Source organism: Ascaphus truei, chromosome 1 (genome assembly GCF_040206685.1).
Source record: "Ascaphus truei isolate aAscTru1 chromosome 1, aAscTru1.hap1, whole genome shotgun sequence".
Lineage (NCBI taxonomy): Eukaryota > Metazoa > Chordata > Amphibia > Anura > Ascaphidae > Ascaphus > Ascaphus truei.
The window spans coordinates 53,685,809-53,704,865 of NC_134483.1; the positions used below are offsets into that span (position 1 = coordinate 53,685,809).

The 19,057-nt window shown below is 44.1% G+C and overlaps 1 protein-coding gene across 8 annotated transcripts in view; it reads right to left on the reverse strand.

Annotated features, from left to right (window-relative positions):
* CPLANE1 (ciliogenesis and planar polarity effector complex subunit 1) overlaps positions 1 to 19,057 on the reverse strand; it is a 150,748-nt gene that overhangs the window by 90,991 nt on the left and 40,700 nt on the right. For all 8 annotated transcript variants that reach the window (XM_075588385.1, XM_075588388.1, XM_075588395.1 and 5 more), the window contains exons 21-22: positions 17,878 to 18,016; positions 15,935 to 16,044 (exon numbers count right to left, since the gene is read on the reverse strand). In XM_075588385.1, coding sequence (XP_075444500.1) covers positions 15,935 to 16,044; positions 17,878 to 18,016 — 249 coding nt within the window. The remainder of the gene's footprint in view (positions 1 to 15,934; positions 16,045 to 17,877; positions 18,017 to 19,057) is intronic.

Genomic DNA, 19,057 nt, shown 5'->3' on the forward strand with positions numbered 1-19,057 from the left:
TGCATAGCGCTGTCACTATACAGCAGGGAATATACAATGCATGGTGCTTTCACTATACAGCAGAGAATATACAATGCATGGTGCTTTCACTATACAGCAGAGAATATACAATGCATGGTGCTTTCACTATACAGCAGGGAATATACAATGCATAGCGCTGTCACTATACAGCAGGGAATATATAATGCATGGTGCTTTCACTATACGGCAGGGAATATACAATGCATGGTGCTTTCACTATACGGCAGGGAATATACAATGCATGGTGCTTTCACTATAGAGCAGGGAATATACAATGCATGGTGCTTTCACTATACGGCAGGGAATATACAATGCATAGCGCTGTCACTATACAGCAGGGAATATACAATGCATAGCGCTGTCACTATACAGCAGGGAATATACAATGCATAGTGCTGTCACTATACGGCAGGGAATATACAATGCATAGCGCTGTCACTATACAGCAGGGAATATACAATGCATAGCGCTGTCACTATACAGCAGGGAATATACAATGCATGGTGCTTTCACCATACAGCAGGGAATATACAATGCATAGCGCTGTCACTATACAGCAGGGAATATACAATGCATGGTGCTTTCACTATACGGCAGGGAATATACAATGCATAGCGCTGTCACTATACAGCAGGGAATATACAATGCATGGTGCTTTCACCATACAGCAGGGAATATACAATGCATAGCGCTGTCACTATACGGCAGGGAATATACAATGCATAGCGCTGTCACTATACAGCAGGGAATATACAATGCATAGCGCTGTCACTATACAGCAGGGAATATACAATGCATAGCGCTGTCACTATACAGCAGGGAATATACAATGCATAGTGCTGTCACTATACAGCAGGGAATATACAATGCATAGTGCTGTCACTATACGGCAGGGAATATACAATGCATAGCGCTTTCACTATACGGCAGGGAATATACAATGCATAGCGCTGTCACTATACAGCAGGGAATATACAATGCATGGTGCTTTCACCATACAGCAGGGAATATACAATGCATGGTGCTTTCACTATACGGCAGGGAATATACAATGCATAGTGCTGTCACTATACAGCAGGGAATATACAATGCATGGTGCTTTCACTATACGGCAGGGAATATACAATGCATAGTGCTGTCACTATACAGCAGGGAATATACAATGCATGGCGCTGTCACTATACAGCAGGGAATATACAATGCATAGTGCTGTCACTATACGGCAGGGAATATACAATGCATAGCGCTGTCACTATACAGCAGGGAATATACAATGCATAGCGCTGTCACTATACAGCAGGGAATATACAATGCATAGTGCTGTCACAATACGGCAGGGAATATACAATGCATAGTGCTGTCACAATACGGCAGGGAATATACAATGCATAGTGCTGTCACTATACGGCAGGGAATACACAATGCATAGCGCTGTCACTATACAGCAGGGAATATACAATGCATAGCGCTGTCACTATACGGCAGGGAATATACAATGCATAGTGCTGTCACTATACAGCAGGGAATATACAATGCATAGCGCTGTCACTATACGGCAGGGAATATACAATGCATAGCGCTGTCACTATACAGCAGGGAATATACAATGCATAGCGCTGTCACTATACAGCAGGGAATATACAATGCATAGCGCTGTCACTATACAGCAGGGAATATACAATGCATAGTGCTGTCACAATACGGCAGGGAATATACAATGCATAGTGCTGTCACAATACGGCAGGGAATATACAATGCATAGTGCTGTCACTATACGGCAGGGAATATACAATGCATAGCGCTGTCACTATACAGCAGGGAATATACAATGCATAGCGCTGTCACTATACGGCAGGGAATATACAATGCATAGCGCTGTCACTATACGGCAGGGAATATACAATGCATAGCGCTGTCACTATACGGCAGGGAATATACAATGCATAGCGCTGTCACTATACAGCAGGGAATATACAATGCATAGCGCTGTCACTATACGGCAGGGAATATACAATGCATAGTGCTGTCACTATACAGCAGGGAATATACAATGCATAGCGCTGTCACTATACGGCAGGGAATATACAATGCATAGCGCTGTCACTATACAGCAGGGAATATACAATGCATAGCGCTGTCACTATACAGCAGGGAATATACAATGCATAGCGCTTTCACTATACAGCAGGGAATATACAATGCATAGCGCTGTCACTATACGGCAGGGAATATACAATGCATAGCGCTGTCACTATACAGCAGGGAATATACAATGCATAGCGCTGTCACTATACAGCAGGGAATATACAATGCATAGCGCTTTCACTATACGGCAGGGAATATACAATGCATGGCGCTGTCACTATACGGCAGGGAATATACAATGCATAGCGCTGTCACTATACAGCAGGGAATATACAATGCATAGCGCTGTCACTATACAGCAGGGAATATACAATGCATAGCGCTGTCACTATACAGCAGGGAATATACAATGCATATCGCTGTCACTATACGGCAGGGAATATACAATGCATAGCGCTGTCACTATACAGCAGGGAATATACAATGCATAGCGCTGTCACTATACGGCAGGGAATATACAATGCATAGCGCTGTCACTATACGGCAGGGAATATACAATGCATAGTGCTGTCACTATACGGCAGGGAATATACAATGCATAGCGCTGTCACTATACAGCAGGGAATATACCATGCATAGCGCTGTCACTATACGGCAGGGAATATACAATGCATAGCGCTGTCACTATACGGCAGGGAATATACAATGCATAGCGCTGTCACTATACAGCAGGGAATATACAATGCATAGCGCTGTCACTATACAGCAGGGAATATACAATGCATAGTGCTGTCACTATACGGCAGGGAATATACAATGCATGGTGCTGTCACTATAGAGCAGGGAATATACAATGCATAGCGCTGTCACTATACAGCAGGGAATATACAATGCATAGCGCTGTCACTATACGGCAGGGAATATACAATGCATAGCGCTGTCACTATACAGCAGGGAATATACAATGCATAGTGCTGTCACTATACAGCAGGGAATATACAATGCATAGCGCTGTCACTATACAGCAGGGAATATACAATGCATAGCGCTGTCACTATACAGCAGGGAATATACAATGCATAGTGCTGTCACTATACGGCAGGGAATATACAATGCATAGCGCTGTCACTTTACGGCAGGGAATATACAATGCATAGCGCTGTCACTATACAGCAGGGAATATACAATGCATAGCGCTGTCACTATACAGCAGGGAATATACAATGCATAGCGCTGTCACTATACAGCAGGGAATATACAATGCATAGCGCTGTCACTATACAGCAGGGAATATACAATGCATAGTGCTGTCACTATACAGCAGGGAATATACAATGCATAGCGCTGTCACTATACGGCAGGGAATATACAATGCATAGCGCTTTCACTATACAGCAGGGAATATACAATGCATGGCGCTGTCACTATACAGCAGGGAATATACAATGCATAGCGCTGTCACTATACAGCAGGGAATATACAATGCATGGCGCTGTCACTATACAGCAGGGAATATACAATGCATAGCGTTGTCACTATACGGCAGGGAATATACAATGCATAGCGCTGTCACTATACGGCAGGGAATATACAATGCATAGCGCTGTCACTATACGGCAGGGAATATACAATGCATAGCGCTGTCACTATACGGCAGGGAATATACAATGCATAGCGCTGTCACTATACGGCAGGGAATATACAATGCATAGCGCTGTCACTATACGGCAGGGAATATACAATGCATAGCGCTGTCACTATACGGCAGGGAATATACAATGCATAGCGCTGTCACTATACAGCAGGGAATATACAATGCATAGCGCTGTCACTATACGGCAGGGAATATACAATGCATAGCGCTGTCACTATACAGCAGGGAATATACAATGCATAGCGCTGTCACTATACAGCAGGGAATATACAATGCATAGCGCTGTCACTATACAGCAGGGAATATACAATGCATAGCGCTGTCACTATACGGCAGGGAATATACAATGCATAGCGCTGTCACTATACGGCAGGGAATATACAATGCATAGCGCTGTCACTATACGGCAGGGAATATACAATGCATAGCGCTGTCACTATACAGCAGGGAATATACAATGCATAGCGCTGTCACTATACAGCAGGGAATATACAATGCATAGCGCTGTCACTATACGGCAGGGAATATACAATGCATAGCGCTGTCACTATACAGCAGGGAATATACAATGCATAGCGCTGTCACTATACGGCAGGGAATATACAATGCATAGCGCTGTCACTATACAGCAGGGAATATACAATGCATAGCGCTGTCACTATACGGCAGGGAATATACAATGCATAGCGCTGTCACTATACGGCAGGGAATATACAATGCATAGCGCTGTCACTATACAGCAGGGAATATACAATGCATAGCGCTGTCACTATACGGCAGGGAATATACAATGCATAGCGCTGTCACTATACGGCAGGGAATATACAATGCATAGCGCTGTCACTATACAGCAGGGAATATACAATGCATAGCGCTGTCACTATACGGCAGGGAATATACAATGCATAGCGCTGTCACAATACGGCAGGGAATATACAATGCATAGTGCTGTCACTATACAGCAGGGAATATACAATGCATAGCGCTGTCACTATACAGCAGGGAATATACAATGCATAGCGCTGTCACTATACAGCAGGGAATATACAATGCATAGCGCTGTCACTATACAGCAGGGAATATACAATGCATAGCGCTGTCACTATACGGCAGGGAATATACAATGCATAGCGCTGTCACTATACAGCAGGGAATATACAATGCATAGCGCTGTCACTATACAGCAGGGAATATACAATGCATAGCGCTGTCACTATACGGCAGGGAATATACAATGCATAGCGCTGTCACTATACAGCAGGGAATATACAATGCATAGCGCTGTCACTATACGGCAGGGAATATACAATGCATAGCGCTGTCACTATACGGCAGGGAATATACAATGCATAGCGCTGTCACTATACGGCAGGGAATATACAATGCATAGCGCTGTCACTATACAGCAGGGAATATACAATGCATAGCGCTGTCACTATACAGCAGGGAATATACAATGCATAGCGCTGTCACTATACGGCAGGGAATATACAATGCATAGTGCTGTCACTATACGGCAGGGAATATACAATGCATAGCGCTGTCACTATACGGCAGGGAATATACAATGCATAGCGCTGTCACTATACGGCAGGGAATATACAATGCATAGCGCTGTCACTATACAGCAGGGAATATACAATGCATAGCGCTGTCACTATACGGCAGGGAATATACAATGCATAGCGCTGTCACTATACGGCAGGGAATATACAATGCATAGCGCTGTCACTATACGGCAGGGAATATACAATGCATAGCGCTGTCACTATACAGCAGGGAATATACAATGCATAGCGCTGTCACTATACAGCAGGGAATATACAATGCATAGCGCTGTCACTATAGAGCAGGGAATATACAATGCATAGCGCTGTCACTATACGGCAGGGAATATACAATGCATAGCGCTGTCACTATACGGCAGGGAATATACAATGCATAGCGCTGTCACTATACAGCAGGGAATATACAATGCATAGCGCTGTCACTATACGGCAGGGAATATACAATGCATAGCGCTGTCACTATACGGCAGGGAATATACAATGCATAGCGCTGTCACTATACGGCAGGGAATATACAATGCATAGCGCTGTCACTATACGGCAGGGAATATACAATGCATAGCGCTGTCACTATACGGCAGGGAATATACAATGCATAGTGCTGTCACTATACAGCAGGGAATATACAATGCATAGCGCTGTCACTATACGGCAGGGAATATACAATGCATAGCGCTGTCACTATAGAGCAGGGAATATACAATGCATAGCGCTGTCACTATACAGCAGGGAATATACAATGCATAGCGCTGTCACTATACGGCAGGGAATATACAATGCATAGCGCTGTCACTATACGGCAGGGAATATACAATGCATAGCGCTGTCACTATACGGCAGGGAATATACAATGCATAGCGCTGTCACTATACGGCAGGGAATATACAATGCATAGCGCTGTCACTATACGGCAGGGAATATACAATGCATAGCGCTGTCACTATACGGCAGGGAATATACAATGCATAGTGCTGTCACTATACGGCAGGGAATATACAATGCATAGCGCTGTCACTATACAGCAGGGAATATACAATGCATAGCGCTGTCACTATACGGCAGGGAATATACAATGCATAGCGCTGTCACTATACAGCAGGGAATATACAATGCATAGCGCTGTCACTATACGGCAGGGAATATACAATGCATAGCGCTGTCACTATACGGCAGGGAATATACAATGCATAGCGCTGTCACTATACGGCAGGGAATATACAATGCATAGCGCTGTCACTATACAGCAGGGAATATACAATGCATAGCGCTGTCACTATACAGCAGGGAATATACAATGCATAGCGCTGTCACTATACGGCAGGGAATATACAATGCATAGCGCTGTCACTATACGGCAGGGAATATACAATGCATAGCGCTGTCACTATACGGCAGGGAATATACAATGCATAGCGCTGTCACTATACGGCAGGGAATATACAATGCATAGCGCTGTCACTATACAGCAGGGAATATACAATGCATAGCGCTGTCACTATACAGCAGGGAATATACAATGCATAGCGCTGTCACTATACGGCAGGGAATATACAATGCATAGCGCTGTCACTATACGGCAGGGAATATACAATGCATAGTGCTGTCACTATACAGCAGGGAATATACAATGCATAGCGCTGTCACAATACGGCAGGGAATATACAATGCATAGCGCTGTCACTATACAGCAGGGAATATACAATGCATAGCGCTGTCACTATACAGCAGGGAATATACAATGCATAGCGCTGTCACTATACGGCAGGGAATATACAATGCATAGTGCTTACACTATACAGCAGGGAATATACAATGCATAGCGCTGTCACTATACGGCAGGGAATATACAATGCATAGTGCTGTCACTATACAGCAGGGAATATACAATGCATAGCGCTGTCACTATACGGCAGGGAATATACAATGCATAGCGCTGTCACTATACGGCAGGGAATATACAATGCATAGCGCTGTCACTATACGGCAGGGAATATACAATGCATAGCGCTGTCACTATACAGCAGGGAATATACAATGCATAGCGCTGTCACTATACGGCAGGGAATATACAATGCATAGCGCTGTCACTATACAGCAGGGAATATACAATGCATAGCGCTGTCACTATACGGCAGGGAATATACAATGCATAGCGCTGTCACTATACAGCAGGGAATATACAATGCATAGCGCTGTCACTATACGGCAGGGAATATACAATGCATAGCGCTGTCACTATACGGCAGGGAATATACAATGCATAGCGCTGTCACTATACGGCAGGGAATATACAATGCATAGCGCTGTCACTATACGGCAGGGAATATACAATGCATAGCGCTGTCACTATACGGCAGGGAATATACAATGCATAGTGCTGTCACTATACAGCAGGGAATATACAATGCATAGCGCTGTCACTATACGGCAGGGAATATACAATGCATAGCGCTGTCACTATACAGCAGGGAATATACAATGCATAGCGCTGTCACTATACGCAGGGAATATACAATGCATAGCGCTGTCACTATACGGCAGGGAATATACAATGCATAGCGCTGTCACTATACGGCAGGGAATATACAATGCATAGCGCTGTCACTATACGGCAGGGAATATACAATGCATAGCGCTGTCACTATACGGCAGGGAATATACAATGCATAGCGCTGTCACTATACGGCAGGGAATATACAATGCATAGCGCTGTCACTATACGGCAGGGAATATACAATGCATAGCGCTGTCACTATACAGCAGGGAATATACCATGCATAGCGCTGTCACTATACGGCAGGGAATATACAATGCATAGCGCTGTCACTATACAGCAGGGAATATACAATGCATAGCGCTGTCACTATACGGCAGGGAATATACAATGCATAGCGCTGTCACTATACGGCAGGGAATATACAATGCATAGCACTGTCACTATACGGCAGGGAATATACAATGCATAGCGCTGTCACTATACAGCAGGGAATATACAATGCATAGCGCTGTCACTATACAGCAGGGAATATACAATGCATAGCGCTGTCACTATACGGCAGGGAATATACAATGCATAGCGCTGTCACTATACGGCAGGGAATATACAATGCATAGCGCTGTCACTATACGGCAGGGAATATACAATGCATAGCGCTGTCACTATACGGCAGGGAATATACAATGCATAGCGCTGTCACTATACAGCAGGGAATATACAATGCATAGCGCTGTCACTATACAGCAGGGAATATACAATGCATAGCGCTGTCACTATACGGCAGGGAATATACAATGCATAGCGCTGTCACTATACGGCAGGGAATATACAATGCATAGTGCTGTCACTATACAGCAGGGAATATACAATGCATAGCGCTGTCACAATACGGCAGGGAATATACAATGCATAGCGCTGTCACTATACAGCAGGGAATATACAATGCATAGCGCTGTCACTATACAGCAGGGAATATACAATGCATAGCGCTGTCACTATACGGCAGGGAATATACAATGCATAGCGCTGTCACAATACGGCAGGGAATATACAATGCATAGCGCTGTCACTATACAGCAGGGAATATACAATGCATAGCGCTGTCACTATACGGCAGGGAATATACAATGCATAGCGCTGTCACTATACGGCAGGGAATATACAATGCATAGCGCTGTCACTATACAGCAGGGAATATACAATGCATAGCGCTGTCACTATACGGCAGGGAATATACAATGCATAGCGCTGTCACTATACGGCAGGGAATATACAATGCATAGCGCTGTCACTATACGGCAGGGAATATACAATGCATAGCGCTGTCACTATACAGCAGGGAATATACAATGCATAGCGCTGTCACTATACAGCAGGGAATATACAATGCATAGCGCTGTCACTATACGGCAGGGAATATACAATGCATAGCGCTGTCACTATACAGCAGGGAATATACAATGCATAGCGCTGTCACTATACGGCAGGGAATATACAATGCATAGTGCTGTCACTATACAGCAGGGATATACAATGCATGGCGCTGTCACTATACAGCAGGGAATATACAATGCATAGCGCTGTCACTATACAGCAGGGAATATACAATGCATGGTGCTGTCACTATACAGCAGGGAATATACAATGCATAGCGCTGTCACTATACAGCAGGGAATATACAATGCATAGTGCTGTCACTATACAGCAGGGAATATACAATGCATAGTGCTGTCACTATACAGCAGGGAATATACAATGCATAGCGCTGTCACTATACAGCAGGGAATATACAATGCATAGTGCTGTCACTATACGGCAGGGAATATACAATGCATAGTGCTGTCACTATACAGCAGGGAATATACAATGCATAGCGCTGTCACTATACGGCAGGGAATATACAATGCATAGCGCTGTCACTATACAGCAGGGAATATACAATGCATAGCGCTGTCACTATACAGCAGGGAATATACAATGCATAGCGCTGTCACTATACAGCAGGGAATATACAATGCATAGCGCTGTCACTATACAGCAGGGAATATACAATGCATAGTGCTGTCACTATACAGCAGGGAATATACAATGCATAGCGCTGTCACTATACAGCAGGGAATATACAATGCATAGCGCTGTCACTATACGGCAGGGAATATACAATGCATAGCGCTGTCACTATACAGCAGGGAATATACAATGCATAGCGCTGTCACTATACGGCAGGGAATATACAATGCATAGCGCTGTCACTATACAGCAGGGAATATACAATGCATAGCGCTGTCACTATACGGCAGGGAATATACAATGCATAGTGCTGTCACTATACAGCAGGGAATATACAATGCATAGCGCTGTCACTATACAGCAGGGAATATACAATGCATAGTGCTGTCACTATACGGCAGGGAATATACAATGCATAGTGCTGTCACTATACAGCAGGGAATATACAATGCATAGCGCTGTCACTATACGGCAGGGAATATACAATGCATAGCGCTGTCACTATACAGCAGGGAATATACAATGCATAGCGCTGTCACTATACAGCAGGGAATATACATGCATAGCGCTGTCACTATACGGCAGGGAATATACAATGCATAGCGCTGTCACTATACAGCAGGGAATATACAATGCATAGCGCTGTCACTATACGGCAGGGAATATACAATGCATAGCGCTGTCACTATACAGCAGGGAATATACAATGCATGGCGCTGTCACTATACGGCAGGGAATATACAATGCATAGCGCTGTCACTATACGGCAGGGAATATACAATGCATAGCGCTGTCACTATACGGCAGGGAATATACAATGCATAGCGCTGTCACTATACGGCAGGGAATATACAATGCATAGCGCTGTCACTATACAGCAGGGAATATACAATGCATAGCGCTGTCACTATACGGCAGGGAATATACAATGCATAGCGCTGTCACTATACGGCAGGGAATATACAATGCATAGCGCTGTCACTATACAGCAGGGAATATACAATGCATAGCGCTGTCACTATACAGCAGGGAATATACAATGCATAGCGCTGTCACCATACAGCAGGGAATATACAATGCATAGCGCTGTCACTATACGGCAGGGAATATACAATGCATAGCGCTGTCACTATACGGCAGGGAATATACAATGCATAGCGCTGTCACTATACGGCAGGGAATATACAATGCATAGCGCTGTCACTATACGGCAGGGAATATACAATGCATAGCGCTGTCACTATACGGCAGGGAATATACAATGCATAGCGCTGTCACTATACAGCAGGGAATATACAATGCATAGCGCTGTCACTATACAGCAGGGAATATACAATGCATAGCGCTGTCACTATACAGCAGGGAATATACAATGCATAGCGCTGTCACTATACGGCAGGGAATATACAATGCATAGCGCTGTCACTATACGGCAGGGAATATACAATGCATAGCGCTGTCACTATACGGCAGGGAATATACAATGCATAGCGCTGTCACTATACAGCAGGGAATATACAATGCATAGCGCTGTCACTATACAGCAGGGAATATACAATGCATAGCGCTGTCACTATACAGCAGGGAATATACAATGCATGGTGCTGTCACTATACGGCAGGGAATATACAATGCATAGCGCTGTCACTATACAGCAGGGAATATACAATGCATAGCGCTGTCACTATACGGCAGGGAATATACAATGCATAGCGCTGTCACTATACGGCAGGGAATATACAATGCATAACGCTGTCACTATACAGCAGGGAATATACAATGCATAGCGCTGTCACTATACGGCAGGGAATATACAATGCATAGCGCTGTCACTATACAGCAGGGAATATACAATGCATAGCGCTGTCACTATACAGCAGGGAATATACAATGCATAGCGCTGTCACTATACAGCAGGGAATATACAATGCATAGCGCTGTCACTATACAGCAGGGAATATACAATGCATAGCGCTGTCACTATACAGCAGGGAATATACAATGCATAGCGCTGTCACTATACAGCAGGGAATATACAATGCATAGCGCTGTCACTATACAGCAGGGAATATACAATGCATAGCGCTGTCACCATACAGCAGGGAATATACAATGCATAGCGCTGTCACCATACGGCAGGGAATATACAATGCATAGCGCTGTCACTATACGGCAGGGAATATACAATGCATAGCGCTGTCACTATACAGCAGGGAATATACAATGCATAGCGCTGTCACTATACGGCAGGGAATATACAATGCATAGCGCTGTCACTATACAGCAGGGAATATACAATGCATAGCGCTGTTACTATACAGCAGGGAATATACAATGCATAGCGCTGTCACTATACGGCAGGGAATATACAATGCATAGCGCTGTCACTATACGGCAGGGAATATACAATGCATAGCGCTGTCACTATACGGCAGGGAATATACAATGCATAGCGCTGTCACTATACAGCAGGGAATATACAATGCATAGCGCTGTCACTATACGGCAGGGAATATACAATGCATAGCGCTTTCACTATACGGCAGGGAATATACAATGCATAGCGCTGTCACTATACAGCAGGGAATATACAATGCATAGCGCTGTCACTATACAGCAGGGAATATACAATGCATAGCGCTGTCACTATACAGCAGGGAATATACAATGCATAGCGCTGTCACTATACAGCAGGGAATATACAATGCATAGCGCTGTCACTATACGGCAGGGAATATACAATGCATAGCGCTGTCACTATACGGCAGGGAATATACAATGCATAGCGCTGTCACTATACAGCAGGGAATATACAATGCATAGCGCTTTCACTATACGGCAGGGAATATACAATGCATAGCGCTGTCACTATACGGCAGGGAATATACAATGCATAGCGCTGTCACTATACTGCAGGGAATATACAATGCATAGCGCTGTCACTATACGGCAGGGAATATACAATGCATAGCGCTGTCACTATACGGCAGGGAATATACAATGCATAGCGCTGTCACTATACGGCAGGGAATATACAATGCATAGCGCTTTCACTATACGGCAGGGAATATACAATGCATAGCGCTGTCACTATACAGCAGGGAATATACAATGCATAGCGCTGTCACTATACAGCAGGGAATATACAATGCATAGCGCTGTCACTATACAGCAGGGAATATACAATGCATAGCGCTGTCACTATACAGCAGGGAATATACAATGCATAGCGCTGTCACTATACGGCAGGGAATATACAATGCATAGCGCTGTCACTATACAGCAGGGAATATACAATGCATAGCGCTGTCACTATACAGCAGGGAATATACAATGCATAGCGCTGTCACTATACAGCAGGGAATATACAATGCATAGCGCTGTCACTATACGGCAGGGAATATACAATGCATAGCGCTGTCACTATACGGCAGGGAATATACAATGCATAGCGCTGTCACTATACAGCAGGGAATATACAATGCATGGCGCTGTCACTATACAGCAGGGAATATACAATGCATAGCGCTGTCACTATACAGCAGGGAATATACAATGCATAGCGCTGTCACTATACGGCAGGGAATATACAATGCATAGCGCTGTCACTATACAGCAGGGAATATACAATGCATGGAGCTTTCACTATACGGCAGGGAATATACAATGCATAGCGCTGTCACTATACAGCAGGGAATATACAATGCATAGCGCTGTCACTATACAGCAGGGAATATACAATGCATAGCGCTGTCACTATACAGCAGGGAATATACAATGCATAGCGCTGTCACTATACAGCAGGGAATATACAATGCATAGCGCTGTCACTATACAGCAGGGAATATACAATGCATAGTGCTGTCACTATACAGCAGGGAATATACAATGCATAGCGCTGTCACTATACAGCAGGGAATATACAATGCATAGCGCTGTCACTATACGGCAGGGAATATACAATGCATGGTGCTGTCACTATACAGCAGGGAATATACAATGCATAGCGCTTTCACTATACGGCAGGGAATATACAATGCATAGCGCTGTCACTATACAGCAGGGAATATACAATGCATAGCGCTGTCACTATACGGCAGGGAATATACAATGCATAGCGCTGTCACTATACAGCAGGGAATATACAATGCATAGCGCTGTCACTATACGGCAGGGAATATACAATGCATAGCGCTGTCACTATACAGCAGGGAATATACAATGCATAGCGCTGTCACTATACGGCAGGGAATATACAATGCATAGCGCTGTCACTATACGGCAGGGAATATACAATGCATAGTGCTGTCACTATACAGCAGGGAATATACAATGCATAGCGCTGTCACTATACAGCAGGGAATATACAATGCATAGTGCTGTCACTATACGGCAGGGAATATACAATGCATAGTGCTGTCACTATACAGCAGGGAATATACAATGCATAGCGCTGTCACTATACAGCAGGGAATATACAATGCATAGCGCTGTCACTATACAGCAGGGAATATACAATGCATAGCGCTGTCACTATACAGCAGGGAATATACAATGCATAGCGCTGTCACTATACGGCAGGGAATATACAATGCATAGCGCTGTCACTATACGGCAGGGAATATACAATGCATAGCGCTGTCACTATACGGCAGGGAATATACAATGCATAGCGCTGTCACTATACGGCAGGGAATATACAATGCATAGCGCTGTCACTATACAGCAGGGAATATACAATGCATAGCGCTGTCACTATACGGCAGGGAATATACAATGCATAGCGCTGTCACTATACGGCAGGGAATATACAATGCATAGCGCTGTCACTATACGGCAGGGAATATACAATGCATAGCGCTGTCACTATACGGCAGGGAATATACAATGCATAGCGCTGTCACTATACGGCAGGGAATATACAATGCATAGCGCTGTCACTATACGGCAGGGAATATACAATGCATAGCGCTGTCACTATACAGCAGGGAATATACAATGCATAGCGCTGTCACTATACGGCAGGGAATATACAATGCATAGCGCTGTCACTATACGGCAGGGAATATACAATGCATAGCGCTGTCACTATACGGCAGGGAATATACAATGCATAGCGCTGTCACTATACGGCAGGGAATATACAATGCATAGCGCTGTCACTATACGGCAGGGAATATACAATGCATAGCGCTGTCACTATACGGCAGGGAATATACAATGCATAGCGCTGTCACTATACAGCAGGGAATATACAATGCATAGCGCTGTCACTATACGGCAGGGAATATACAATGCATAGCGCTGTCACTATACGGCAGGGAATATACAATGCATAGTGCTGTCACTATACGGCAGGGAATATACAATGCATAGCGCTGTCACTATACGGCAGGGAATATACAATGCATAGTGCTGTCACTATACGGCAGGGAATATACAATGCATAGTGCTGTCACTATACGGCAGGGAATATACAATGCATAGCGCTGTCACTATACGGCAGGGAATATACAATGCATAGCGCTGTCACTATACGGCAGGGAATATACAATGCATAGCGCTGTCACTATACAGCAGGGAATATACAATGCATGGTGCTTACACTATGGGCTCATACCTAGCTGCTGGGAGAATGTGGCCAAACCTATCGCATTTCTCAACAGGGAGGCTCCTCAAAACAAATTGTGTTACGTTATTTAAAAGAGAAACCTTTACTAACCAGTTATTCTTGGGAGAGAGAGATGGGAGGAAGAGAGAGAGAGATGGGGGAAGAAAAGAGAGAGAGGGGAGGGAATAGAAGAGAGAGGGGGAGGGGAGACGAGAGAGAGGGGGAGAAGAGAAACAGAGGGGAGAGAGGAGAGGGAGAGAAAGGAGAGAGGGAGAGAGGACACCTATCCCCCCCACCCCCACTCAACAACTCGGGGCCCTGGTGGAGACTCGCGTGCTGGGAAAACTGTTGACAGCCCTGCAAACAATTACATCCAAGATCTTGCAAGCAGCCAAAGGCTGTGATACTGCTTTGCAAGGACTGAAGAGGTCACATTAACAAGACAGAGAGTTTAGCTAGTGAACACTAGCACTTTAACTTCCTAATACCTTAAACAGCTTGCCATTATCTCTCGCTTTCTGGTATTGTCTGCAGCTGTAAGACAACCTCTCACGCACATGGAGCATCCAACACAAAGCGCACAGCTCCCTAAAGTAACCTGTGAAAGACATGCTTCAAGTCACTCATTGCATCCTGCCACGGAGGGCTTACCATGCAACCTGCAGGACAATACCGCGGTCCCCGACTCAAATGCTGCAACATGCAAGAGCAATGGAGGAGAAAAGGCTGAGGGAACATGGAAAACAAAGGAAACTCTTACAAATGAGCGCATACTGAATGTTGTACCGGAAGGAACATTCAATTACAAGTGAACTTGGAAACCCTACAACTGGCACTTATCCTAATCATATCTAGGATACTCGAATCTACTTCAGCTCCATTGCTTCAGAAGCAAAGATGTGGTCATTGAGAGCGCATTTACTTTTGCAATTTACTGTCCAATGTTCTTTTTTTGTGGGTTCATTACAAATGGCTACATTCCTCGTTTTATACCGGTCTGGAAACAGAAAAAAATCAGCAAGAAAATATTTTAGAATTTAGATGCATTTATTTTTGAATAATATTTTCGGGTTTGGTATGCTTAAATAACCTTATCATGTACTGTAGGTTTCGGTAAAATAGTGCATGACTCTTTTGCTGTGGCTTCGGCCTGCAACGTACTGCAATGTACTGCAAGGTAGTCACACGCCCCTGATGCAGCAAAGGTTTGCAGCAAAGGTTTTCATTTCATTAGCCACCATACAAAAGATCCCACCAATGACAGACAACACATATTATAAGAAAGTTGACCACCAACCACCTCAATTAAAATAAATGTGCGAAACAAATTGGAATTTATTTTGTAATAGGTTTCTGTTAGTTTGTTTCTGTTTTCACCTCTTCACCCAGGGTGGGTATAGGCGACTTCCACGGACATTTGTCTCCATTGTTTGCGGTCTTGGGCTAGAGTTGTTAGGTGGTATAACCAGTCTTCATTAAATGTTCTTCGGCTGAGGTTGAAAGGGCGCATAACCAGGTCCTCCGCTTTTCGCTTAAAGTATCTCAATGTTGTATGCCTAACGCTGCCCTTCGGTCGTTTCCATGTCGGACCAGGTTCAGCCATTAAGGTTATTTTTGGGAATTCTATGTGTCGGCATCCGCAATGTGTGGCCTAACCAACGCCACCGTCTACGTTCCATAATGGCCGACACATTTTCGGAAACGTCGCATTTTCGGCGAATTGCAGCATTGGACGTCCTATCAGTATATTTGGTTTTTGTTAGTCGGCGCAGGTACCGATTTTGGAATAAGTCCAGTTTATGTTGGTGTGCCATCTTTACCGGCCAGGTTTCCAACTGTGTAATAAAGTTGGTAGAATAACCGCTTTATAAAGGCGGACTTTTGTCTTTAAGCGTATGACTTTACTGGCCCAAAGTTTCTTAAGTGAGCCCCACGCAATTGTAGCTTTTTGTATTCTAGCGTTTATTTCTGATGAGATGTCTCCATTTCCGGTAATATTGCTTCCAAGTTAGGTGAAGTGGTCTATAGTCTCGATGGGCTCATTTTCAACGTTGGGTCAACTAGGTGGTTGCAGCACATTGAATGTTTGGATTTATTACTGCTCAAAACTAGGCCTTTTTTGGTAATGGACAAAGGGAAAAAAAATAATGCATATTACACCTAAAAAAATATCACTGCAAAAACCAGGCAGTAATAACGTAATTGTCCATGGTGGGTATCTTTTTTTAAACTTATTTGCTTTTGTTTTGCTTTATCACAACAAAAATATTTTGCTAAAAAGACCTATGTTACATTTTATGAACTGACAATTAAATAAGAAGATTATACAACATTGAAGTGATTCTTTAATATCAAAGCAATTATTTCATGTCACAAAGATTTGAGATTTGCAATGATTGTGACCTCATTACGACATGTACGAGACACGAACCTATTATGGTACAGGACACCTGGTCAGTTTGATGGTCCCCGCCTGGCCCCGGCTTAAAGAATATCGTGCTGCTGTTGGAATAGTTCAGCAATGTCTCGGGAAGCGCGTGTAACGGTGGAAGCGATCCTTTCGCTCGAATCTAAAAAAAGAACGAAATATAATGAAACAAAAGGAATTTGTACATAGGAGATGCCACGTTCAATATTACAGCAGGTGAACGTAAAACACAGGTTAGAACTAGGTTGCAGTTTTCACGAATAAGGCCGCGCTTATAGTGCCGGCGACGTCGGCCGAAAACTAATGCACTGTCGCCGCTGCCGCGTGCGCTTATAGTAAGCGTGACGGGGCGACGCAATTGTTTGCGTTGTCGAGGTGGAAGGTTATATAATGTATGTTCTCCTATGTAGCCATGTATTTGTAACCATGTATCTGTCATCCTAAATCTGTGCCCAGGACATACGTGAAAACGAGAGGTAACTCTGAATGTCTTACTTCCTGGTAAAACATTTTATAAATAAATAAAGGAAGGAAGCATAAAGGAATCCTTCATTTAGGCCACGGGGACAGAGAGTATGCAGATCATATATCCAACGACATTCTCGTTGGAGGAGGATACGTCCCAGTCCCCTTTGCGTGGTCCTGTAGGAAGATGATCAATGCCTATAAATCTGAGCCCCTTGACGTCACCATTATGTGCGCCATTCATGTGCCGGGCTAATGGTGGTTTCAAGAAGGTCACCGACTGCTCCAAGGTGTTCTATCACTCGCCATCTCAGTTGGCGGCAGGTTTTGCCCACATATTCATACCGCGGTGACATAGCGCCATATAAATCCCCCCCGAAGGCTTGCAATTGATGAAGTGGCTTATGTAAAAATTGCCTCGCGTTATCCCAATGCTGGAATGTTTCAGCGGGGAGCGTGTGGGGACAGGCTTTACAGGATAAGCAGAAACACACACAGGGAAAACCGGGCGCTTCTAAACTACAACGTTAGAGTGAAATAGTATATGCAATATAAGTGATAAAGATATATAGTGCAAATAATATCACAATGTGATAGGTGACCTTCACCAACAAAACGTGAAATCTTACTATATATTTCTGAAAGCATTGTATGTTTCTCTGTCTGTACTGTGTTCCCTGTCCCTAGCGGCAATCTCAGTGGTCCCTTGGCCCGCCCG